This window comes from Pygocentrus nattereri, chromosome 3 (genome assembly GCF_015220715.1).
Source record: "Pygocentrus nattereri isolate fPygNat1 chromosome 3, fPygNat1.pri, whole genome shotgun sequence".
NCBI classification, from domain to species: Eukaryota; Metazoa; Chordata; class Actinopteri; order Characiformes; family Serrasalmidae; genus Pygocentrus; species Pygocentrus nattereri.
The window spans coordinates 41,844,622-41,870,980 of NC_051213.1; the positions used below are offsets into that span (position 1 = coordinate 41,844,622).

Sequence of the window (26,359 nt, forward strand, 5' to 3'; positions counted from 1 at the left end):
CTTCTATTCTAAACCTTCTGCTGATAAGTTTCCCCCAAAACGTACAATGTGATTAGTGTGTTAGATATGCAAGTACAACTTAAATAAAGCCTCTAATCAATTAACTATGGAACAGTGTGCATTACAGCCTTTATATTTTAACCTTAAATGCACTGTGCATTTCCATGGACATTTTAAAAAGGACACTCTGGACAAAAAAAAAGTAACTACATCATCATGGTATCCATACCTACTTGCCTGCTACAGTGGTGGTCCTGCTGTAGTCTCTAAAGTGGGATTTTACAGTGTAAAAACTAAACCCCCTTCTGATGATGCATCTTGAATGTGGAAAACAACTTTAAGACTTTAGGGCAAATATTTTGGAACTTTCTTCCCAAACTGGCTAATTCATAGTGGTGTGTTAGTGCACATTGTACCGTTACGAGTGGATCAGACACAGTATGTCCACAAACTGTAGACACTCCTACCTTGTCAGTCCCCCTTGTAGATGTAGTCAGAGACGATAACTCATCTGCTGCCGCCAGAGGTGGACGAAGTACACAAATCATGTAGTTGAGTTAAAGAGATACCCAGGGTAAAATATTTACTGCAGTAAAAGTAGAAGTTCCTCCCTTTAGACCTCCACTTGAGTAAAAGTACAAAAGTTTTTGCCTTCAAATGTACTTAATTTAGTTAAGTACTTCAATTTAGTTACAAGTTTAATAAAAACTTTCTTTAAGGCTCCTTTACTATATTGATCTGTAGGTCTGTTCATAAACAAACTAGTCAAAACTAATTTTCTATAAAATGAAAGTGTTAAATTCAGAAAAAAAGACGTCAGTCACGACTGCATATGTGGACATATTTCTATATTGTGGTCTATTTATACAAAGTTAGCTTAGTTACGCTGCTGCACTGACGTAAGGGTCCATGGGGGTCCTGACCACTGAAGAAGGGCTAACAAAGTATCAGAGAAACAGATGGACTACAGTTTGTAATTGTAGAACTACAAAGTGCACCTATGTAGTAAGTGCAGCTGATAAGATGGACAATGAGTGTAGAAACAAGGAGGTGCTCATAATGTAATGTCTGATTGGTGTATGTGCTGGGGATTGTAGTCAAAGTAAACTAATTAAGAAAAACAAGAGAACAAAACAAAATCATGAATTCTGGCTGATTAGGCTGAAGAGTGCAACGATGCACTACATCTCATAACAAACAATGCTAGTTTTAGGCTGGAATGTACAGAAACTGAATCCTGTGTATGTATATAAATTACAAATGCATTTAAGATGTAAACACAGCGTAGGAACAACACCTTATAAGAGAAATAGTAATAATGCAATCATTAATGTTGCAATGGATTACAGCCAAGCCTTTTCACCCAATTGGGCATGCATTAGGATGTAACTCATTGATCTGTAAGTAAATAAATAAATAAATACATAAATTTGGTGTTATCAATGCATAAATGCTGACAACTTTGGGTACAACAGTGGTTTATTTATACAAAATTAAACAGAATTATTTTGCTCTAAAGAATGACAACAAAACAAACGTAAAACCACAGTTAGATCTGGCAGATGTACTTAACTTACAGTGCATAAAGAAGATTTACCATGCTCTCTGAAGCGTTATGTACCGATATGAAATTTCAAAACCCCATGTTTCATGAGGACACTTCACTTAAGGCTTGTAAAGACCCTTTATAACATACATACATTTATAAGCCTTTAACTGCCTGGACACCAAACCAAAGTTATGTTTTAATGCATTATAACTTTTGCAAATTTGTGATCATGTTATGCAACCTGTCCTCCTAAGGTCCTATACTTTACAGAATGTGTGATGGCTGCTTACAATGAATGTCATGAGCTATGAGGTGTCAAGCATTTCCTAACAAGTGCAAATGCATTTAGAATATTGTACATATACAGTATTCATAGAACGTCTTATCAATGATATATATATATATATATATATATATATATATGAGTGACAGATGCATAGAAGACTGCTGTGAACAACTCACAAAAAAAAAAAAAAAAAAAAAGCTAAAACTTGCTAACAGAGCAAGTCTGATCTGACTGGGTGCAAGGATACTAATTCTGCCTCTTAAAGCCTAAACAATATAAGATTAAGAAATTTTAATAAATATCAAAAACACAAACCTCAAAATTAGAGCAGTAGACCATAGCAGGAACTATAGTACATGTAGGAGGAAGTCTTAACTGTGCTGCTTAACATAAAGCTAACACAAGAATTACATACATGACCTCTTCAGTCTTCAAAACAAAGTCTTCATTTGAATTGTACTTATTTCAAAAAGTAATTTCATAGTTTTTCATACTAATACACAAAAACTATTTTGTTAGCAAAAAAGGTTTCAAGTAGCATCATTTTAGTAACTGTTTTTAACTTTTGTCTGTAACAAAGACCAGTATATCCAAAAATAGCAAGAGAAGAGCACTGAGAGGGGACTTCCTTGCCCACTGTCCAATGGATAAATTACTTGTATTATAGTGGTTTAAACCATTAGATCTTCCCAATGTAAAAACTAAAAAAAAAGATCCAATTTAAGAGGTTTCTGCAGCAACACAGCAATAATATACAGATTGGTGGAGAGTCAGGTGTTTAGCAAGCAGACTACGGTGCCTTTTAATCGATAACAACAAAACGCAACAGTATCGTTTTCAAAACTACACATATAAATATTGCTGCACTAAATCTTGTGTCGAGTCTACAACAGTCTACAAATTAGTTATGAACTGTAGGGCTGGCCCGAATAATGTGAACACTCATGTGTGCGTTCATTATGTTGGTATTCGACCCCTTTTAATATTTAGCTCTCTTTAACCCTCAAAAACTGTAGCCTAAACTACACATTTAAAATCAGCCAAGACTAGTACAGAAGTGGGCAGTACATGATTCATTCTACCTCAGGTATGACGAATGAGTGCCGGTATGCCGCAGATAACGTGACGTGTAAGCAGTGCAAACCACACAAACGTTAGCCCATTTAGCTGAAAGCAAGGGACGTTCTACACAGTTTCAGTTGTTTCTGCTGTCTACCCCGTCGCATCTGAAGTAGTCAAATTTATTTTCAAGGTAGGGAACATGAAGGAATGGCCAATCTTTTGGGGTTAGCCTTAGCCTCATGCAAACACCAGAGCGACTGCTGCACTTTCTCTCGTACCGCCTACAAGAAGCCGCCTGACTCAGTCAGCTCGTACTGAAGCATGAACAATGGTGATGTTTTCCAAATAACGAATAAATAGCAGTGTCTCGTGTTCTGAAGGGCAAGTGTTTGGGAAACACATCCAAGACAAGTGACGAGAAGTTCAACAAAGCTGAAAAGGGCGTGTTTGAATTTTCCATTCCACCTTAAATGATGCAGCAGTTGCATTCAGGCACCTGTACAGGAGCCAAAATGTATCTGCTGCTCTAAGAAGCCCAATAAGAAGCTGCTGAGTAAGAAGCCAATTTCTGGCCTGCAGAAATAGACATGAAACAACAATTTGCAGTTTGCTGGCTCCTTATTATTATAGATTTTAAATATCAGATTTGTTCTCATAAACATTTCAGATGCTTGTTAAAAAGTTACTTTAGCATCTAAAGCATCCAGCGTCGTTTTTTTATATGTTACACTGTATTGCATCAATACGCTGTTAATTCATCGTAGCCACCTACTGGTTATATTTGGAATTGCAGTAATGAACAATTAACAAAAATTGGAATTAAGAAACGCAAATATTGTTCTGAGAATGTGTATTTGAGTGCTCGTTTGGAAAAACAAATGAATATCTGAAACCTGTAAAATGCTGTCCGGGCCAGCCCTAAAGAACTGCGCAGCATTAAAAGACCGACCTGAAGAGAGTTTTAAATGTATTATCAAAATCATCAAGAATGGCTCATATCTACAGCAGTGAAATGTTTTTCCAACAGTGAAAAGGTGAAAGGTGTGGTTTCCTCATACAACAGCAGATTCTCCTTATGCTTCAAGAGGTATTTCACAAAGCAGGATTAGTTAGTTAGCAGGATAACTTAAGCATACTAAAGAACAACCGTCTTGGAAAGCCCTCACTTTCAGACTAAAGCGCAATTCAATTTTATACATTTGTCCACCTACAGATCAGCCAAGAGATGTTTGGTGTTGGCGGATTTCTTTAGGTTTTACACTGCAGCTCAGCTGATCCTTAGCTTACGTACCGCGAACATTAGCTAATTGAGAAATCCTGCCTTTTGAAATAGCCTCCAGAAATGTACACAACACACTTCTCATTACCTCTATATACCAACATCTCCATTATACTTCTAGTACTTCCTTCAGCCAGAAGCTCTCTTTCTTCCACTCTCCTTCCTCTTCTCTTCAGTCCCTCCTCTGTCTGGAAGTGTAAATTTCTCCATCGCCTCACTTGCGAATCCCTCCATCTCGTCCTCCAGCTCCTCATCCTCCTCTCCTTCCGCCATGTCTTCCAAAATCTCTGCCACGTCCTCCACAAACTCGCTGAACGGTATCTGGTCGTGAACAAAGACTCCATTGGTGAAGAACTCACCAAGGAGCTTATTCAGTTCCTCTTTTTTAGAAGCTCGCTCCTCCGGCGCGATCAACTTGGTCAAGTAGACCAAAAGTAAAGCCTCAAAATCCTGCTGACCAACAGGTGTTAGCCCCTCTGCATGGGCACAGTCTGTTACCCCGCTGCATTCTTCCTTAGACCCGTGGAAATGGCGTATCCTTTCTCTCTGTTCAGCCCAGTAGTCGCCATGCACGTGGTCTTTGCTTTGCTTACTGCCACTATACAAACGATGGGGCGCTTTTTCCGATGAACCATGCCTCGATTTCTCCTTCTTGTTCCACTTTTCCCCATTTTTCTGATAGTCGCCTTTATGTTTTTTCTCCTCCTTCCACCCCTCTGCTCTTTCTCCATCTTTAGGCCACTCTCTCCCTTTCCCACTCCAATGCTTGTCCTCATGCTCCTTCCTCTCTTTCTTTCCACCATTCCATTTGTGATCATCTTTCTGTCCTTTCCATCCGCTCTCCTTCTGGGCTTTTCCTTCACCTCTTGGATCTTCTCTCTCTTTTTCTTCTTCCCACTTATCTCTCCCTTTCCAGTCTTTCTTCCTCTCATTTCTGTCCTTCCATTCTTTCTTGTCATTTGAACCAACCTGCCTAATATTTTTCCATTCTTTCTCATCTGTCCATTCCTTGTCTCCCTTCACCTGGTCTCCCAAATGCTTCCGTTCTTTTGTCTCCCACCTTCCACCATCCAGCTGCCAGTGCTTCTCCTTTTTCCACTTTTTATCTTCCTCCCAGTCCATTTTCCCACTTTCTTCTTTTAGCTCTCTCTTTACCTCACCATCTTTCCACCTTTGTCCATTTTCCTTCCTTTCCCTTTTCCCATCTTTTTTAAACTCACTATTTTCTTCCCCATCTTTCCATCTTTTGCCATTTTCCTTTTTTTCTCTTTTCCCATCTTTTTTAAACTCGCCATTTTCTTCCCCGTCTTTCCATCTTTTCCCACTTTCCTTTTTTTCTCTTTTCCCATCTTTTTTAAACTCGCCATTTTCTTCCCCGTCTTTCCATCTTTTCCCACTTTCCTTTTTTTCTCTTTTCCCATCTTTTTTAAACTCGCCATTTTCTTCTCCATCTTTCCATTTTTTGCCACTTTTCTTCCGTTCCCTTTTCCCATCTTCTTTAAACTCTTTTTCTTGCCCATCTTTCCATTGTTTGCCATTTTCCTTCCTTTCCCTTTTCCCATCTTCTTTGGACTGTTGATTTTCTTCCCCGTCTTTCCATCTTTTGCCATCTTCTTGCTTTTTCCCCCTTTTCCCTTCTTTCTCACCTTTCCACTCTTTCCTTTCTCCTTTGCCTCTCCATTCCTTGCTTTCATCTTGACTGACCTTTAGTTTTTTCAGGTCCTTTTTCTCATCCTTTGTCTTTCCCTGCTTTCCTTCCTTTACACTTTTATCTTTTTTCTTTTCCTTCCCATCCCTCCATTCTTTCATCTGTTCTTTCACTTCATCCTGTGATTTCTTATCCTTCAGCGCCGTTCTTCCCTGGATGGCTGGTAATTCTTTTTTGTGTCCAGCAGAGGGCGATGTAGAGGCAGATAGAGGGGTCACAGCTTGAGCACTGTCTGAATGTAAAATGAATAAATGGCATTAAAACAAAACTGGCTCAACATTTTACAACTAAAATTAAGGGATGAGCCGTATAACAAAAAATATCACAATACTTAATAAATTGTGACATTAAGGACACATTTCAAAAAGGCTATGAAAGCAGGTTTTTTTCTTTGATTCAACATTAGCAAATGTAACTTGAGGACTCAAATCAAACAGTAAATAAAAATACATTAAAAAGAGGACATAATGGGCTGACATCCAGCCGCTCGGTATATGCAGCTTTTAATACATGAGTTGTTTTTGGGTTTTTTTGTTTTTCTTAAAGAGGTGCTTTATGATTTGTTCAGCTATGATACATGGAGTGTTCTACAAATACTGATGACACCCCTAAAACTAAGGCTGTGGTCAAAACCATTTCTCGATTCCAATACTGTGCCTAACTGAAACCAAATGAAGCCTAAGGGCGGCCGAGACAAAGTCCAGTTCATTCTTAGACTTAACATTTCATTCAGACTTAAAAATGAATGTGTGCATCCTGGTAAAACACCATTTATGGAACTGATAATTCCAGTCCTAAAATCTGATTGGTTGAGCTGCGTTCAAAGCCAATGTAAAATCCATGATATATGCACATCTATGACCACCTCACTGCAACTGAACTGTATATTACTCTGCCACGGCACAAAAAAAATCCTGGAATGTTAAAAAAAAACATTGAAAAGTTAATGGAATAATCTTTGACCATGCTGCTCGCATGGACCACCGAGTATATAGATGAAGTAAGAACTTGTTTGTGTTTAAACTGAGGGGCTGGCAATGTATGCTCTTAACTAGAACTAGGCTGGTCAGCTAGCCAACAGGGTAAAAGATAGCCAACAACCTGAACACTTCCATCATCAATATCACAGACTGGAATTACACGCTTCAAATGTTCGTGTTTCAGTCAGGAGTAGCGTCAAACCCAGGCTGAATCCCAAACGCCTCCGTGTTCTCTAAACAGTGTGCTAGCTATGAAAGTTTAGAAGTTCTGGCCTCAACAGCCAAACAGTGCATCGTTTGTCCAGTATGAATGTGAATGGATCACAAATGACTGTTTCTTAGCTATATTTTTGCACTGTTGTGCTGCAGGATCCAGTATTTAAAAATCCTATGTAGTGCGCTATGTAGGGAGCAGGGAGCCATTTGAAGACGCGGTGGTAATTCGGTAACCAAAAAGTACTTATAAAAGTGAAAGTGTTGCATTAAACAGTACTGTGTTATATATTTTTCCAGAAAAAAAGTATTTTATCAGATTTTATTCTGGTCGCTGTTAATAAAAGAAATAAACCACTTAAGCAGGCAGTAGGTTTCTGCAATTTTATCACAGGGAAGGGAGTTTTAGGCACTAATCTCTGCGCCGTGCCCAAGAACACCTTTCCCATGATAAAATCGCAGTAATGCATGGTCTCTCGTGGTTAAATGTTTTATTAACAGCTTTAAGTCTGAATGATACAAAGCCCTAACATCACCAGTGAAGCTACTGGGTTTCATGTGTGAAAATGCTACTACAAACAAATGTGGTCACTTTTGGGTCCAGATGGCTAAACCAAATACAAACAGATGAAATGGTTTGAAGTTGCTTGTGTACAAGTAATTGTGTATTATGACAGTTAAAAGGAAAGAAAATTTCTTTTTTTTTTTTTTTAAACGGCGAATCTTGGTCAAGACTAGTTAAAAATCCTGCAAAAAGTAGACCACAGAAAAAAACCTCTCCGGACTCTGCACTACAGAAAATATCATCAAGACTCAATTTATCACAACTACTACAACACAGCCGTAATGCTGTGAAGTGTACCTGTGGTATGAGCGAGCTCTGTAACTTTAGCTCGTAGAAGCTCCAGCTCTTTCTGCATGGCTGGAAGAGCCTCCCGATCTTTCTGTGCATTTTCGCCCTCTTTCTTCACCCTTTCGCTCTCTTGCTCTAGCTCCTTCTGAAGAGCAGGCAGCTTATCCAGCTCTCCTTTCATTCTCTGGTTCTCCACCTCCAACTCCTCCCTCTTCATTCGCTCCTTGTTGCCTTCCTCCACTTGCAGTTGAGCCGCTTTTAGTTCCCCTTCTTGTTCCTACGTTTAAAAGGTTGGAACATGAAGACTGTAGAATAAACAAGACACTGCAGTGGGCAACCAAAAGTGAATGTGGAGGTAGAAACTCATGGCCAGAAACTTCTACCTGAAGTTGAGCCTGTAAGACAGCAATTTTCTGGCTTTTCTCTGCTAGTCTCTCCAATATTTCTGGAGGCTGGACACCTGCAGGTGTGTCTCTTGAAGACTGAAGGTTTAGCCACTCCTATCACACAAACATGCATATGAGTGCAGATCAACAACTTAACCCGGATTTCAAAATTTCTGCAGAATCACATCTTTGAGATGTAAACAGTCATTCAGAGGGGTTTAATATGAAATGCTTTGTCCTGGAGAAACTTACAGAGCCAGAATTGTTTACGATGGTGGTGATGGAAAACAGACGTCTGAAGAGTTTGAGTTTAACGTTTGATGGCACAGTTTTTAAATGGTTTGGTGATAAAGCTTAAAATCTGTTGTAGGGGGCGGGACATGCATGCAAAAAAAAACAAAACAAACAAAACAACAACAACAAACAAACAAACAAAAAACTGAGTACTGATTTACTACTATTTTGCCATCATCAACATTAGATACACAAACTCGGAAGACATGAAGGTTCAACTTGTGGTTTTGGATAGTAAATAAAATGGCTATAATTGTGTTGTAGGCCTGGTGATCCTGGGTTCAATTCACCATGACTGTAAAAAATCTGGAAGTAAGTTTCTCTACAATGAACCACTTTGCATCAAATCACTTTGAGATACTTTGTACATCAACATTTGAATTATACAGGAATTACAAAAAATATATATTGTCCTTTTATTTCTGGGAATAATTCATTTTACAAAAAAACCACACAACAACAAAAGAAAAACTACTGCTTTTAGCTCCATCATAAGTGTCTGAAACCACATACCTGTCTATCTCATATCAGGCATGCAGTTTGCAATATGCTGTGGTGGACCTTCATTGCTTGCTAGCTACATTAGCCTCGCAGCTCCAAAAATAGACTTTTGGCGATTTTTGAAAGAAGAATTCAGTGACACTCATGCTACCATGGGAGGGCACTAAATAATAAAAACTCGAGAGACAGAATAAGAACTAACCTTTTGAAGTTCTGGATTTTTCAGCTCCTTCACATCAGTATCGCTCTCTAAAAAGGCAACAAGGTGAGCATAATCCTAAATATAAAACTTACAGGAAACCGAACAAGACAGTAACAGGATTGGATGGCCCATACTGCATTAAGGTGGGCCGCTTTAGCCATAAACATGCACACAAACAGAACAACCTGTGTGTGAATAAGACAAAAGCATCCATTAGATTCATCTGTCCCAGATTAGTTCACATCCACATGCATGATTATGAATCTCAATGCATCCTAAACAGCTTTGACATGCACCTAAAATACTTGGCAGCGATTATCCATGAACTACTGCATGAGGTACACATGTTGCCACTTTTACAGTATCATTAGGGAAAAGCAAAGATAAAATGTTTAGAAAAGAACTAAATTAAAATGGAATTAATCACTTTCACCCATTTTCATACAGTCACTCATATGGTATAAGTAGAGCTCATTATCTCTATACAAATCATTTACACCACTCAGATCATGCAGTTTAGGAAGAAACAGCCTATAAATAATTTATTTTTCTAATAAAATACCATTTATATATTTCTCCAACTGTGTCAGTGTTTGTCATGGTACGTTAATGTAATATTTTTAGCTTAAATGTTGTCTTATTTAATGCATGAAGCAGAGCAGACACGGGTGATTCTTCAGGTTTAACAATTATGCCCTTGAGTTCGGATCTTAAAAGAAATTTTGCTTTACAAAAGGAGCTGAAGATGGACTTGTTTGCATTACACACACACACACACACACACACACACACACACACACACACACACCTTGTGTGGGTCACGTTACTCTGGAAGGGAAGGTCACGTTACTCTTGAAGTCCCTCCTATGTTAATCTATGTAGCCGTTTATACCAGCAAGCAAAGCAAAATTAGTGAAGTGAAACTTATTTACAGCTTACGAACATACACAGATGAGCCAAAACATTATGCCTAATACGCTGTTGGTCCTCAATGCGCAGTCAACACAACACCTCTACAAGCCTCCTGAAGGTGCCCTGTGGTATCTGGCACCAAGACGTTAGCAGCAGATCCTTTGAGTCCTGCAAGTTGCGAGGTGGAGCCACAGATATTAGATCAAATTGAGATCTGGGGAATTTGGAGGCCAACACCCTGAACCATTCCAGAACAATGTGTGGACTGTGGCAGGGTGCCTTATCCTGCCGAAAGAGGGCGCTGCACTGAGGAATACCACTGCAACGAAGGGGTGTACCTGGTCCACACTGAAGTTTAGGCAAGTGGTAAGCATCAGATTGATGTCCTCATGAAGGCCTTGATCCAGCAGAGCATCAACCAGAGAATCACATTTCCTCCACCAGCTTGTGGCACACTCACCTGGCCGAACATGTGATGTAAAAGAAAACCGGACTCAGACCAGGCCTACTTCATTGCTTCAAGCTCCAGTTCCAATGCCTCTGTGCCCACTTCAGGTACTTTCGCATGGGCACTCAGACTGGTCTGCGGCTAAAACAGCCCCATACACAGCAGAGCATGATGCACTCTGTGTTTTGGAATATTCCTCCCATAACCATCACAGGATGCCCTTTGTTGCCCCATCACCAGTTCATGGTCTGTCCTTTTTTGTGCATCACTGTGGGTAGGTACTCACCAGAGCTGACAGGAAGCACCCAACATTTCCTGCTCTGACCCAGTCATCCCGTCATAATGATCTGGCCCTTGTCAAAGTCACTTATGCCTTCATGTCTACACACCTCTCCTGCATCCAATACGTGACTGCCAGCTTATTGTACAAAATATCCCAAGCGCTGCTGTTACAAAACAATCAATGTAATTCACAGCATTGTGCGTTTTGGCTCATTAGTGTATAAGCGGGAAAAAAAAAGAAAAAAGTGGATATAGTGGGTCATATGGTTGGGTTGGTGGGGTATCATCACACTAAATGACTCTATGCACTCGATCTACACACACTTAAGAGCACAAAGGTTTCAATAATTCTGCAAGTTTAGACTTTCCTTTAGGATCTTTCTCAACAACAAATTTAAGAAAAAACCTATGAAGATATTGGTGCATGAAATCCATTGTCTTAACTAAAAGACCCCTGAAGAACCATCTTTTCTAAGAGTGTAGAACATACAGAAGTTGCAAGAACCCCTCGCCATTTTCAGGAGAAAACCTTGTATCTCCGAAATGGTAACTTTACAGGAGAAGAAAAAACCTACTGTAGTTTTAATGGAAGTCAATGGAACCAGACGTCTTTCCAAGTCATTTTGGGCCATTTCTTTTAGTCCATTCATCATGAAATTTACACACAATGTAAAGAACAACAGGTCGTTTGAAATTATGTCAAAAACTGAAAAATGACAAAAAAAAAAAAAAAAAAAAAAAAAATGGAGATACGAGGTTTTCTTCCGACAGCAGCGATATGTTTAAATTTCATAGGGATCGTTTTGGAAGTTTACAGATTCAATTAAAAGAATTCTGTAAAAATACTGCTAAACTAGCATCCTTAGCATTAAATAGTGCATTGACAGTTGAGAGAAAGGATCAGTTGCCACATCTTAATTCTCATAAATAATAAAAAGTAGGTCACACTAAAACTGAAAGAATCTGGCTGCCGCAAACAAAGTTAACACCTAAAGTAAACAAATTTGGGAAAAAAAAAAAAAAACAAATAAATGTTTATTTTAATTTAAGCTGCAAAATGTGTTGAAAACTGAAGAATCAACCCTCTAATGAATCATGAAAGTACCAACTAAAAATACAGTATTACCTTCAGTCATCAAACAAAAAGAACTTGACTGTAAGCACAGGCATGCTTTACTGTGGAGCACTTTACCAAGCGCTCCTTCCACTCGGTCATACAAACAACTTCCACACCCATACCTGCTACCTACCATCATCCAGATCCATGAACACACCTGTAGAACAATACACCTCCATCTCAGAAAGCCCTTTAACTCAATCAGCATATATACATTTTACCATAGGTGAACACACAATGTTTTCAAAAGTTTTACCAGAGAAGAAAATGGTGCCCAGGCCTAGAAGAATGACCGCTCCAAAAATGCACTTGTTAAGGGAGAATCCAACGTCATCTTCTCTTTGAGGTGGCCTAAACGGTTCTTCTTCGCCCTCTTCCTCCTCATCATCATCTCTGTGATCTACAGGGGTAAGCAGAGAGACTTTTCTCCTCCTCACTCCATCGCCCTCGTTCCCCTTCTCTTCCAACACTTCAACTTCTTGCTTTGCCTCTACAGTAAGAAAAGACAGAAAATAATACTTTATACAGGATATGTAGATGGATGACAAATTAAAGGCCAAAACAAAGTACACTGTATGGTCAAAAGTTCATAGAAGCCACTTCTGATCATTGAGCTCAAATGTTTCAGCCACACCCATTAAGAAAATCAAGCATAAAGCCATGCAAAGTCATCCAAAGACAAACATCAGCTGTAGAATGGATTGTACTGAAGAGTGACTTAACATGACACGGTCATAAGATGCCACCTGTGAGATTTCTGCCCTAGCCTACTGTAAGTGCTGTTACTGTGAAAAAAGCTGCAAGGTTATATTAAGCCTCTGGAAATCCTTTGGTTGCTCCCGATTAACGCAGCGATCTTTCTAAAGACTGAAATAAAGATGCATCTATTTCTGTGTAGTATGCATGTGATTCAGGATGTTGTACAAATCGGGATGCTCCTCTTCATTCATGTGGATGCACACAGGCTTAATGTTTTCAAGAGGCTGTGAGATTACACAGAGATTGAGGCTTTGCTAGATTTGAGTCTATTTCTGGAATTCCCTGTGGAAATGGAATCAGTCTAATGGGTGCCTTTGCAGTCGTTCCACATCTATCAGACATTTAGTCTCTTCTCTCTAGTGGCTGAGGCTGAGAGGACCATGAAATCCTTCAACACGTACTGGCTGAGAAAGTCTCTATTGTGGGTATTATGTGCTTCAAACAGCCAAAGATCATCACTGTCGAAAGAAAACCACATTTAGAAAACAGGAACTTTAAAGGAGAAGAAAAAATAACTTTAAAAAAATGTGTTCACAAAAACACGAGTCATGAGATGTTCACACACTTGTTTTCAAATGTTGATTTAAAAAACAAACAAAACAAAAACATCAGGACAAAATCAGCTATATTTTCATGTTTTAAAACAAGCCTTTAGTAGATCTAGGATGGATCCCATTTGTGCTGGAAGTGGCGACAAAGTTCTGAGAGGATTAAATAGAACGTTTTGAAATTTAAAAAATATTTCCCCAAATCATTAAACTTGAAATGTACGTCCACAATAACACTTGGAAGGTGAAAAATGAAAAATAAATATATTTTATTTACAGTCTTCATATATAATTTTTTTTTTTTTTTTTTTTAAAACACTGGCTGAAGTTTTTAAAAAGAAATATTAAATCTCGTCTCATTTGACTGGAGTACAGAACTTGTGTAGAACTCTGCCTGGACAGCTAAACTTGCTCACAATTTAGTGAAACAAAAAAAAGAGGCCACCAGTTGGCAACTGCAAGACACTGTTATGCAAAGGCCACTCATGCATGGCTCACAGGTCAACTGACAGCTGCATATGTCCAACTAAAAAGCTTGGTATACTAAAATGAGCAAAGATTGTGTATTTATTCTATGAAAATGCTTGCAATATGTTATTTGTCAACACTGTACAGAAGAATTGTACAGTATGGTCAAACAGGGGGGAAAAAAAGAGGGCAGTCCATATATTAAGAAGCTGCTGAAGCAAGTCATGTCCAAGGGCAGGACAAATATTTACTTATTCAGTTATAAATAGCACGATGCATTCAAAGTCTGGGCTGCTTGTCAGACATATCATGTTTCTGTGCGGCAAAATGCAGAACAGATCAAGCTGACTGGCTGAGGTCATTCATGCTACTGCTGGCCATTGACCGACCTCTCAACTGCAGTCAATCTGCACTGCATACGTCCTCCTACTAACACTAGTATTAAAAAAATACAAGAAACAGTTGTTACATAGAAGCAGGCACACCAAATACTTACACTTAAGCTTTTTAATGAGACCTATATCTAACATCAGTCTGAATAGATCACTCTCCTGAGCTGACCCTCATGCATAAAAGAACAACCACCCACCCGACGCCCTCTGAGGAAGCCCAACAAACAGAAAGGAAGCTCAGTTTTTTCATCCATCTGCTGTGGAAAAAAATGCTAACAAAGCAGCACAAACTCTGTACCAAAACGAGGGCATGTACTGAATAAAGATTTGCTTCTTCTTCGCATCTCTCGGTTTTCAACAGCTGATAGTTTGATTCTTGATTCCTCCTTGTTTCTACACTCATTGTCCATTTTATCAGCTCCACTTACTACATAGGTGAACTTTGTAGTTCTACAGTTACAGACTGTAGTCCATCTGTTTCTCTGATACATTGTTAGCCCCCTTTTACCCTGTTCTTCAGTGGTCAGGACCCTCATGGACCCTCACAGAGCAGGTACTATTTGAGTGGTGGATCATTCTCAGCACTGCAATAACACTGACATGGTTGTGGTGTATTAGTGTGTGTTGTGCTGATCTGAGTGGATCAGACACAGCGGTGCTGCTGGAGTTTTTAAACACCTCAGTGTCACCTCTGGACTGAGAATAGTCCACCAGCCAAAAACATCCAGCTGACAGCGTCCTGTGACCACTGATGAAGGACTAGAGGATGACCAACACAAACTGTGCAGCAGCAGATGAGCTACTGTCTCTGACTTTACATCTACAAGGTGGACTGACAAGGTAGGAATGTCTAATGGAGTGGACAGTGAGTGGACAGTGTTTAAAAACTCCAGGAGAATTTTTTTTTGCTTTAAATCTGAGATGTAGACTAATAGTCTCTGTTCACTTTCATGAACCAAGAAAATTCATGTCTTTGCGAGATGCATCATGTGCAACATGTAATATACATCTTGTGTTTTTATTTATATTATTATACATTTTTTAATGTCTTCTAAAAAAATAACTTGCACAAGTTATCCTTTCAACAAGCACTGCTGTTTTGTTTTCTGGGGAGAAAAAAAAAAACTTTCAGAAAAAACAAAAATAAATAAATAAATGCATGCTTACCTAAATTTGTATTAAAAACATATTATATTGTGAAGCAAATATGGATTTTGCACCCCTTTGCTAGCATTTGTGTTACATTAAGAAGACTGAGCTTCTTTTCTCGGTCTCATCATTTTCCACATTTCAAAATAAGCACAAAAATCCACACTTTTCTGTAAATGTGCCGACAAGGTCATTTTGGAGCCTGGCATTTTTAAATTGTTCACAGACATTATGTTTAACATCACATGATGTGTTTTAATCTTAATGAAATGTAAAGGACAGTCATGTTCTCTGGATCAGCCGGCCAGGTGGATCAGTGATCTTTTGCAAATGAGGATCAGTTCAGGAGCTCAGTCTGTTCAGACTGGAGTGAAATATAGGTCACATTAAAAAAGAAAATTAGAACGACCAAACGACAAAAATCTGATTTCGAGATGTAGCCTAGATAAATCTGTGACACACAGACAAAAAAGATCAGATTTGAGCCGCTTTTACCTGCGGAGTGAACAAAGCCAAAGTGTCTCAAACTGGAATTGAAAACATCAGATTCAAAGTGTTTTACCGTTCACACTGCCAGTCTGTGCCACATATGAAGAAAAAGACCAGATTTTTACCTGCAGACTGAAAGAAGCCAGTCATATTACTCCCACCTTCAAGTTTTGTAATGGCAGAAAGGAAACTAAGGCTACATTAACACAGCAGGTAAAAGCCCGAATGCCACTCGCATCAAATCCGTTTCTTGTTTGGCTGTTCACATTATCTTTTAAATGTGATCTGTATGCGACAGAACTGAACAGATCAGGCTCCTTAAGTGACCTGTATGCACAAAAGAACTACGCTCCACATTGCTTCACATGGTGCGCTCATCCAGAGGTAAACAATCATGACTGCCAATGAACATTAGTCACTCCCGGAGGGCTCAGTTTAGTTCCAGTGTTTGACAGCTAGGCTCATTACCTAGAATGTGTTCTAGCTCACTATAAAAAGGCACTTTAATCAGCCACGGTCACTTTTTTGGTTCGTGTCTTTTTTTTTTTTCCTTTTTTTTTTTTAAAACAGCAATTCAGCAATCTCTTTGAACATGGAGCAGTTGCACCAAACATCTTCAATTTTTTTTTTCTACAAAAGCATCAGCCTAAATGTCTAGGCAGCCTCAACAGTGCGAAACAATGACAAATGTTGAGTTGGGTTTACGTAAAAATCACGAGTTACGATCTGGCTTGGAGTCGCATTGCTGCATATTGTATACGTACTGGATTTCAGTACCACATATGAAAGGGTCTCGAATCGAAATTTACTGCTATTCACACTGACGCCCAGACACACATCTGTGGAAAAAAAGACTTGGGCCACTTTTACCTGCTGTGAGAACAAAACCAAAGTGGTGCAAGTACTTGTACTGAGATTGTCACCAAAAAAAAAAAAAAAAAAAAAAAAAAAAACTTACATCTTGTACCAAAAAAACATGACTAAAAATCTCCACAAGTGAGAATGAGTCCTCGTTTGCATCTTCTTGCATAAGGAGTTACCACACATTCAGTAACCACTAATCACTGTTTGAATGTCTGCAGCCTACCAATGGAATATAATAACAGGTATGTGCCTACGGTGAATTACCTTGAGTTTTATTCTCAAAAACAGTAATACCATTTTGCAAAAACTGTACGCACAAGGGTGATGTATGTTTTCAGTTTAGACGAAATTCTCCTGTTTCAAAACAAGCTAACAATAACAAGTCCCTCCCCCAAAAAGAGTCCAGATTCAGTATCACTATTCAGGGTAAATTCAGTCAACCAACCTGCCAACAATAAACTATTCAGTTTTGTATTCACACCAAGATAAAAAAAATATGCAATTTTGTTTATAAAGTTGGATTTTCGGTCAGTCTTTTATCCACTGCTCACCTTCTCTCAGAGTCTTCCTCAGCTCGGAGCTCTCTTCCCCTTCTGAAAGCCCCTCTTTGTCCAGTGATGCTGCAGGATGCAGGGTCGACTCAGGAGGGGGGCTTATGTGTGCGTACGAGTCAGAGAAAGAATCTGTGTCAGGGCCAAGAAAGGGTTCACTTTCAGAGTGACCAGCAGAGGCGCCTTGCTGCTCAGGGTCGGAGGTCAAACAGGTGAGGTTCTCAACTGGAGTGGCACCGAGGGTGGGCTCCTTCATATGGAAAGCGTGTGGAACAGCTGCATCTTCACTGTTCTCTAGAGGCGTCACCTGAAAAGCAACATGCTGAATAATATAATGCAAAAACTGACTGTAAATTCAATTTGGAATTGATCTTCAACCATTTGGATCCTTGCTGGAAATGATCATTCAACAAATTGCAACAATAACCAGTGATATACTGATCTGCTATACATTTTATATATATACACATTTTATATATATATATATATATATATATATATATATATATATATATATACACACACACACACACACACACACACACACACACACACACACACATTATATATATATATATATATATATATATATATATATATATATATATATATATATAAACAGTTTAGAAATTAAGTTAAAGGGTCCATATTACATATACTTTACTGGTATTTCACCCCTAAAGACTGCATGGTTTTGTATATCAAAAGTCATTTCAAGTCATTTGCCCACACTCAACCTCTCTTTCTCTACCCCTCCTTCTCTTATATATCGTCGCTGCTGGAATAAAACCCATCATCTCTAAAATCTTTTTCAGGAGAAGGGAAAAAAATGAATTTCAAATAAGTTCATTTAGAAATTATTTATTGGCTTTCTACAGCAGACAGTCAGTTATTCTTAAAATCAGTCCTAAGGACCCTTACTATACTTACTATATTGCTTTATTTAACATATTGTGCTTAATAACACACACACACACACACACACTCTTGTTTATTACTACAACCATGTTTATGTGTGTCAATTTGCTTTCATAGCATGTCGAAAGCTTATATTATATTTATATATAAAAAGTTCTTCTAAGATACGCACACTTTGAGCTACATCTTTCACCACTACAAAAACTTGTAGCAAACCTGTGGTGCATCAGGACCGTTGTTCTGTTCAGCAAGCCCGTCTGTGACCTCCGATCTGTGGGAGTGGTCTTTTAGGTCTGTTTGCTCCATCTCGAGCTGTGCTGGCTCTGAGCAGACTTGTCCCCCCTGACCTTCAGCCAATGGACCCACACTTTCTACTCCATGCTCCTATTTATGGAAACCGACAAGACATGTTAAAGCAATGTTTCAATCCAGAAAAATACATTTTCATAGTTGTCTATTTTTTTTCTTCAAAAAAGTGGATCAACCAAGACATGTTTGGTGTGTAGAAACATACTGCTCTGTAACATGTTTAGTGTTGTGTTATGTGTCATTATATTGTGTGCTCTGGACTGTGACTGTATTTAGAACGCTCTTCTGTCTACTCTTGTTTATCCCGACATGGTCGTGTCTTTCTCACCTGCCACTTGTCATGTATAGGCTGAGCCTAATCTTGGCATCAGTCTTGCTATAAAACTGCATCAGCCCAGTGTCTTACAGGCTGGCTAGGTGTCTGGTACCTGTGTGCAAATGCTTTAACTTCAATTCTCCAGACATACGGCTGGTCCCATGGTTAAGGTTTGGATTCATCAGGTGTCTTCAGTTTGTTTTATTAGTTGTGCCCTTCAGCTACAAAGCCAATGTAGCTAAGAACAAATGTGAGCTTATTCCTCACCAGTTAGCACTGTATGTCTACATCACCACGCCTCAATGACTCACTGAATGTCAAACTGGGGACCTTCTGGGTCAAAAGGTTAATGTTAACCTTCATCTAATGATCTGAATTTTGGTTCATGAAGGACTTGTTAATTAGCTGAATCAGGTGTGTTTAATGAGGCAGTGCGTTGAACTCCGTAGTGTTTTGGCCTGTAAGGACTGGCGGCTGACACATGCGGTTTGAAACAAGTGTGTGATCATCATGCAGATTGACAGCCTTGTGTTCCCAGAGCAGAAATAAAGAAGCACATTTCAGATAACCAACATCTGCCTGATTGACTACATTTGGGGTAACATATGATTTTTGGCTCATCCATGCATTTAACCCAACAGAACTGAGTGTCTTATTGGTGATCCATTCTGAATATTTGGTGATGGTCTCTTCAACTCCCTTAACACTGCTGCCAGAGGAGCTTTGACACGTGTATGAAATGCATCACAGTGCTGAATCTGTGCTTTTGTCAGTGTTTATCATTGTGAAAAAGATGCATGAGGCTTTGTTTATTGCTTAATAGACTGATTTTTTTTCCCAAAGCAAGATCACTTAGAGTGCTATTCAGATCACTAATCACTTATTCTTGTTTTATATTATAAGAGTAATGATACAGCATGATTGATCTGTAATGCGTGTCCATTCTTGCACTGGCTTGTTCAGAAATCTGAATCTTTAGTTTGGCTAGATCATGTTCTTTACACACAAAATAAAAGCAACAACACGGAGAAATCACGCAATTAATGGCAAGGAGGAAATTAAACTGCAGGGTTTTTAGGTTGGCTTTGAATCGTTGTTGGCCACACCAAAGACATCATTTGGATGAACATCAAGCTTTCTCTTCTTCACCCACAGCACAGCTCATAAAACAGTATCAGCGGAGATCTCCAGCAAATACAGACTTGCCAGCCCCACCTTAATGGCATGACATACCTTCACCTCTGGCGTAAGAATTGTCCAGCTGTTGCCATTGGCACTGCTACTGTTGTCAGACATCACCACTTGATGGCTCTGTCCAGCAACTGCAAAACACAAAAGGCATGTGCATCAAATCATCAGAGCCAGGCTGAGTGACACCGCAGCACGGCAGGTTAATTTCCATGCTCTGCTGCTCATTTGAATGCTGTTTTATTCATTACGCCCACAATAAATGAGCATTCAAACATGAGCAGGAGCGAAGAGCAAGAGGGAGGTGTATGATAGACGGAAAGATGAGCAGGAGAGCATGCAGGCCCCTGTCTGAGAAAGGAAGAAAACGTAGTGGGTAAAAACGTCACACAAAAGAAAGAAATGCTGCAAATGTTTTTCCACTTCATTAGTAGTTATCTTGCGCTGTTGCAGCGCCTTTCCTCTGTCCGGCAAATATTTTGGCAGGGAGCTGCGTAACTAAGGATGTCAATGACCGTGCAAGTGGAAAAGCGTTTGCGAAAGACAAAGGTGGTAGTTGCATTCATGGCAGCATCGCTGCGCCGGAGTTAACGCTCGCTACTTGAATACCAGTGAGAAAAGTAGCGGTGGGCTACTTTTCCAACTAGGTCAAAGACTTGACAGTCATTCTAGTTTACGACTGAGTACAAATGAGCCTTTTAGTGCTGGTGACTTGTAAAAGGAACTTCGTTCTTTATGACCAGAATTGCAACAAGTAACCCTTTTACAAACACTACAGTACCAGACAGGGCACCAAGCTGGGAAGACAATGTACATTTAGATGATACTTGTCTGCAGAATCCATCCAACCATCCATCCATCCATCCATCCATCCATCCATCCATCCATTTTCTAAGCCGCTTCTCTGTCAGGGTCGTGGGTTTGTCTGCAGAATGATCATGCTAAATGATAATTGTGATCCAAATTCAGTTATTCAGTTATTTCAGTCAGTGATACAGAGCCTTACATTATAGCTTACAATTTCCCTGACAACAATAAAACTGCCCTACAAACTGGCAGCTGTCATATCTAAAAAAACGGTAATGTTATTTAAACATTATTAAAATGCAATACGCACCAGTTGGTCACAACTGGGTCCATCTCACACCAACTTAATGAATTAACAGCGCTGTCATAGAACCACGCCACCTCTATTGCATATGCAAGTCAGGAGTGTGGCAGAGAAAGCTAGAAAAATAAGGTGCTGGGGCACAGAAGAGGCCTTAGACCAGTGGTCACTGACCCCTCACAGCCTCTCACCCTGCATTCCCCAACACTAATGCATCTGTTCCAGTCAATCAAAGACTTCTGAAAACAACGAGGAAAAGTGGGTGATTGTATTACAATCACATTATAGTTGGATCACTCAAATCACATTGAGTGGTCTGACGATGGGGTGGTCAGAAATAGAACTTGAAATGGAATGCGTTTTCTACATCTGCACAGAATTATCTGAGTCCTGACCAGCAGGTCAGAGGATAAACAAGGAAAGGAAAAACGGAAGAAACGAGAGTCTGAGGTTACTCGAAAAGCAAAGAGCCTTCTTGCATTCTGAGCCAATGAATGTATCCAAGCCTAGCTTATTGATCTGCGTTGTAACATAAAAAGTAAACCAAAGTAAAAAAAAAAACAATACGCTTTTTACAAAATTTAGCAAGAAGCCTCAACAGCTATATAAACCTAAATCAACAGCTTCCACTCTTTTCAGACTTGCTTTTTCAAAGAAATCTGCAGGGATATTTTTCCACACCTTCAAAGTTCAGTCTCAGAAGTTGGTTGCATTTTCTGCTTTTCATGATCCAAATAATCCCAAACACACTGAGCGACGTTGAGGTTTGTACTCTGAGGCAGACAGTCCGCTTTGTTTGATTTGCAAAGGTTCTTCTTTTTTGCCTGATTCCTTTTCTCTGCACTAGTTTCCTTGCAGCTACACATCCTTTCAGACCCACACAGTGGAAGGATAGACAGAAACACATGTGAACGTTTTCAGATCTGAAGCAGCTTGATTTTCTCCTCTCTCTCAAAGACAGAAGCTTTGAATGCTGTTTATCCGAAGTTCTGGAGGTCAACCAGGTCTTGCAGGTGGTTGTTAGGAGTCTGTACTGTACTGTAATGTATACAGTACATACACTCCGAGCACAACACACGTTACAAAACACAAGCTCAAGGCTTCAGTATCAGAAGGGACAAACTAGTATTGAGCCATCTTTACAAAGTCGTCAAAAACAAGTGATCACTGACGCTGCTTTGTGACATACTTCACCCTACATTAAGGATCTTTTTCTTCCCCTCGCCACAGTAATTTGGGTCTGCTAATAGAGGGTCTCCCCCGAGAGGCTGGTGAATGTAGCTTTGGGCCATGAGAATTGCTCAGGATATAGTGGAATGACTTAAATAGATAACAGCTAAAAATACTGCTGGGAGGGGTCAACTGAGCTGAATATAAGAGATACAGACAGAAAACACCATTCAATACAATGATCTTCATTTTACAACACATTTATGTTAAAGTTCTTGAGATGTGAACAGAGTCATCCATACCCTTATTATTTACTATCCAAAACCACCAGAGTCTTCTGAGTTTTTATCTGTAATATTGATGATGGTAAAAGTCATAAATCTGAAAAAGTAAGTTTTCTCTGCTGATTATTTTGTCTTACAACACCCTGCGCATACCCCTTCACCATGAATGGGCTAAAACAAGTGAATTAAAATACATTCAGCCAACCCTTTTTCATGTGTCACACATCAGGCAGCATATCTATCCATTTTGTGTAATGTATGTAAGTAATGGAGCTTTCAGAGGCACTAAAATCTTCAAATGTCTTCACATTTCAAACCCAGCATTTCACATCAAATCGGTCTGAATGACTTTGATTACATCACCATTTATTTGTGCAGAATTTTTGAAAGATCAGTGGAGTTTCCCTTTAAAGCGTTAACAAGCACTTGATCCTGAGTGAGGCATGAAGCTGGCACTTCTTCTCATAGTAAAAGGGGAAAGTTCTTCACCACAGACCCTAACTGCATAAAATCAACAAAGTGGCTTCTACTTAAAGGTTAAGTAGCTATATACTGCAGAAATGGCAAACGCTGCGGGTACGTTTACACATACAACGATAGCATCTGCCAACGGAAATAGGGTAACATTAACCGACAGACACACCAGAAAAGACTCGCTAGATTTGTTTAAAAGTCTGCCAGAGCACCGCGAACGATGTTTAATGTTCAGGTTATCCCCCTCATTTGTCATCCTCTCCGTTCCTCGGCGTCAAAGTGCCCAAACAAGGTAAAAGTCTGTCGAATCTCAATCCTAAACTTGGCGTCTTCGTCAAATTTTCCGTTCCACCTTAAACGCTGCAGCAGTTACATCCTGGCGCGTGAGTCTCAGGCACCAGAACGGTAACAGATGCACCACTTAAGGTGGAACGGAAAATGCGAAAAAAAGTTGACGAGTTAGAAGCAAACTTCTGCTTCGGTGAAATAATGTATTAAAATTCTAACCTTGGTGTATTAGGATGAAAGCCTGCGTAACGGTTGTAATGGTATTTCCTACAGTTTGTCTTTTGGCCAACACTGTAAGCTAGCCAACCTAACTCTGAGGCTGACAGCTAGCTTAGCTCGCTTATCTGAGCTCAAACACAACACATGCCGGAAATGAAGGGAAAGTTTTGATGCTGTGTAAAGTAAACAGCATGCTACCACAAACTTCGTAGCTATCTAAGAATAAATATACAAGTAGATAAAGAAAATGTCTTACCTCAGAACTTCTGAAATCCCCTCAAATCACTCCTTTGCCCGGGTGTGCAAGCCTTGACTCGACCGCGAGTCTGACAGATTTTAGTCTGTAGTTTATTTTTTTTTTCTGACCTTATTCGCTCTCCACCAATCAGAAGTCAAATGTTCATCAAAGTCCCGCCTTCGCTCACAGCGCTCCACCAATAGGAGGGCAGAAGTCGAGAATGACTGGCAGACACAGGTGTCAAGGAGCCTAACGGCCTCTTTTGAGATGTTGGCTGTGGTTCCAAGTTATTTTTGCATTATTAATTTTGGTCACACATCCTTTGTCTGCTCACTATAGATCAGTGAAAGCGAGAAGGACAAGAGTGGACTAAAGAGCAAGAGACGGGAATGGGTGTAATGGGAAAGGCTAATCTACAGGCTATGCAAATACAACCCTGGGCCTTAGGATATTTGTGAACCTGTCAGCAGATAGCCCCAGTGCCAATTCTTCACACATCTGACAGTTTTTCTGGAGTGCATTTTACATTGTAATGCACCCAAATAATGATGTACAGTCTTGTAAGTACACCCCATGAAAAGTTTACACCTTTACCATGTTTGGAGAAAATCTGGTCTGCTCGTTGTTCTTGGAGTTGGCCTTTAGAATGAGAGCTGTAGATGTAGGTGTCTGGTAAGGGGTTGATGAAGATATCTAAAATGTTAGAAAACAATCCTTCCACTGTTTGGTAGATCACTCTATCACGAATGGAGAAGATTTAGAACCACTGCCAACTTGTCCAGGACAGGCCGTCCCAGAAAATTTAACCCAAAAGCAGGCCGTCAGATGCTAAAAGTCTCTATGAACACCACAGAATGTGCAGGAAGCTCTTGCTTTTAACACAATTGATGCAAAAGTTTATGCATTTACTTTTAGAAATAGACTGGCATAAATTTGACCTACATGGGAGGGGAACCTTGCTGTCTAATAAAATATTGAGGTGGGACTAAAATTTGCTAATCAAGGGGACTATATAGGACTTCTGGAACAGTGTGCTGTGGACAGATGAGTCAAAGATTTAATTGGCTACAGTACCAGAAGCCATTTTGACCAGAACCAAAGATAGCAGTTGATTAGAAAAACCTCATACCCAATATATAGTATGGTGGGAGTGTTATGGTTTGAGGCTGCTTAGCGGCCTCAGGGCCTGACTGACTTGCAATCATGGAATCTACTCTGAATTCTCTTTCGTACCAAGAGTGCTGGAGGAGAATGTGAGGAAACCTGCTAAAACGTTGAAGCTGAAGATGTGAAATTTCTAACAGGAAAATGATCCTAAACATACAAGTAAATCCACCAAGGAATGGCTCAAAAAAGAAGAAATGGAGAGTTGTGGAATGGCCTAGCCAGAGGTTTTTTAAATAAACTGCTCAGTTAGTGTGCACGTCTGCACTAACCTATGCAGTCACAGACCAACAAAATAATAGCCCCAGGGGTGGTTCGAACACATAAACCCCAGCAATAGAAGTCCAGGGGTGATGTGAAGTCCAAATCCAGCTCCTCCCATTGAGTCATCCCGTGCATCTGTGATCCAATATGGAGTAAGCCCAAAGTCACTAGATTTTTTACATTTTTGGCTTATTTTGTTTTCTGTATGTTTGTTTCTAAGACTTAATTTACTGTTTGATCTGTGTGTGTTTTTTTAATATTGACAGATGCACAAGATATGATGATATGATGATTGTAAGTAGACTTTGTTCACCTAGTTTAACGTTTACATTGCTGCATTTTGGCTATTGCCTGCTCGACTTGTCAGACCTGACTCAGACAAATGAGCAAACAGTTACAGTCATGTGAAGAAGTAAGTACACTCAACGAAATGTTTTTGACATATGTGGACATATCAGTATTTGATCTTCAGTTAAACGGTATGTATACAGACACAAACAATTAAAACAATTAAAATTTGTAATCATTTATTAAGAAAAACTGAGATGTCATAACGGAGATGTAAATTTTCTCTGTTAAAAAATAAGTACCTCCCTGGCTTTAGTGTCTGGTGTTGCTCTCTTTGGCAACAACTTCTTATAGATATTTCTCCCATAGCATTCCCTGTAAATGCCTACCAGTTTCTGACATCTACTGTGAGAGATTTTTGTCCACTGCTCAAAGCAGAATTCTTTCAACTTAGACACATTTTTGGGGATTCTTGCATGTAAAGCTCATTTCAGATCATAACAGCCTTTCAATAGGATTCAGGTCTGGGCTTGGGTAGGGCCTTCTTTTGCTCTCAAACAGCCTCGGTTCTTTGTATCATTGATTCTACGAGATGTTGGAAATGTTTCTTTACATTTCTGGTCCATGTTCACATGAAACCAGTTTCAGATGACTGTTGCTATGTGACATGGTGCATTATCATGCCAAGAAAACACACCATTACACCACCTCCATCAGCCTGGACTGTTCACACAAGGCAGGTTTCATGCTGTTGGTGGCAAATTCTGACTGTACTATCTATGTGCATCAGCTGACATCAGGATTCATCAGACCAGGCTACATTTCTCCAGTCTTCAACT

At 39.5% G+C, this 26,359-nt stretch overlaps 1 protein-coding gene across 3 annotated transcripts; it reads right to left on the reverse strand.

The window, feature by feature from the left end:
* Positions 1-1,986: 1,986 nt before the first annotated feature.
* On the reverse strand, positions 1,987-23,918 carry pbxip1b (pre-B-cell leukemia homeobox interacting protein 1b). Of its 3 annotated transcripts, none has more exons than XM_037536934.1 (10): positions 23,567-23,612; positions 20,069-20,157; positions 18,427-18,594; positions 17,293-17,599; positions 12,329-12,562; positions 12,206-12,229; positions 9,314-9,360; positions 8,314-8,430; positions 7,940-8,207; positions 1,987-6,116 (listed from the first exon to the last, which is right to left on the reverse strand). In XM_037536934.1, exons 2-10 carry the CDS (start codon positions 20,129-20,131, stop codon positions 4,306-4,308), a joined length of 3,039 nt encoding a protein of 1,012 aa, XP_037392831.1. In that variant the 5' UTR covers positions 20,132-20,157; positions 23,567-23,612; the 3' UTR covers positions 1,987-4,305. The 3 variants fall into 3 exon arrangements, with proteins under 3 accessions (XP_037392831.1, XP_017577229.2, XP_017577230.2); XM_017721740.2 differs by lacking the exon at positions 23,567-23,612 and adding an exon at positions 23,823-23,918 and having other exon boundaries at positions 1,988-6,116; XM_017721741.2 differs by lacking the exons at positions 12,206-12,229; positions 23,567-23,612 and adding an exon at positions 23,823-23,918 and having other exon boundaries at positions 1,988-6,116.
* Positions 23,919-26,359: the final 2,441 nt, after the last annotated feature.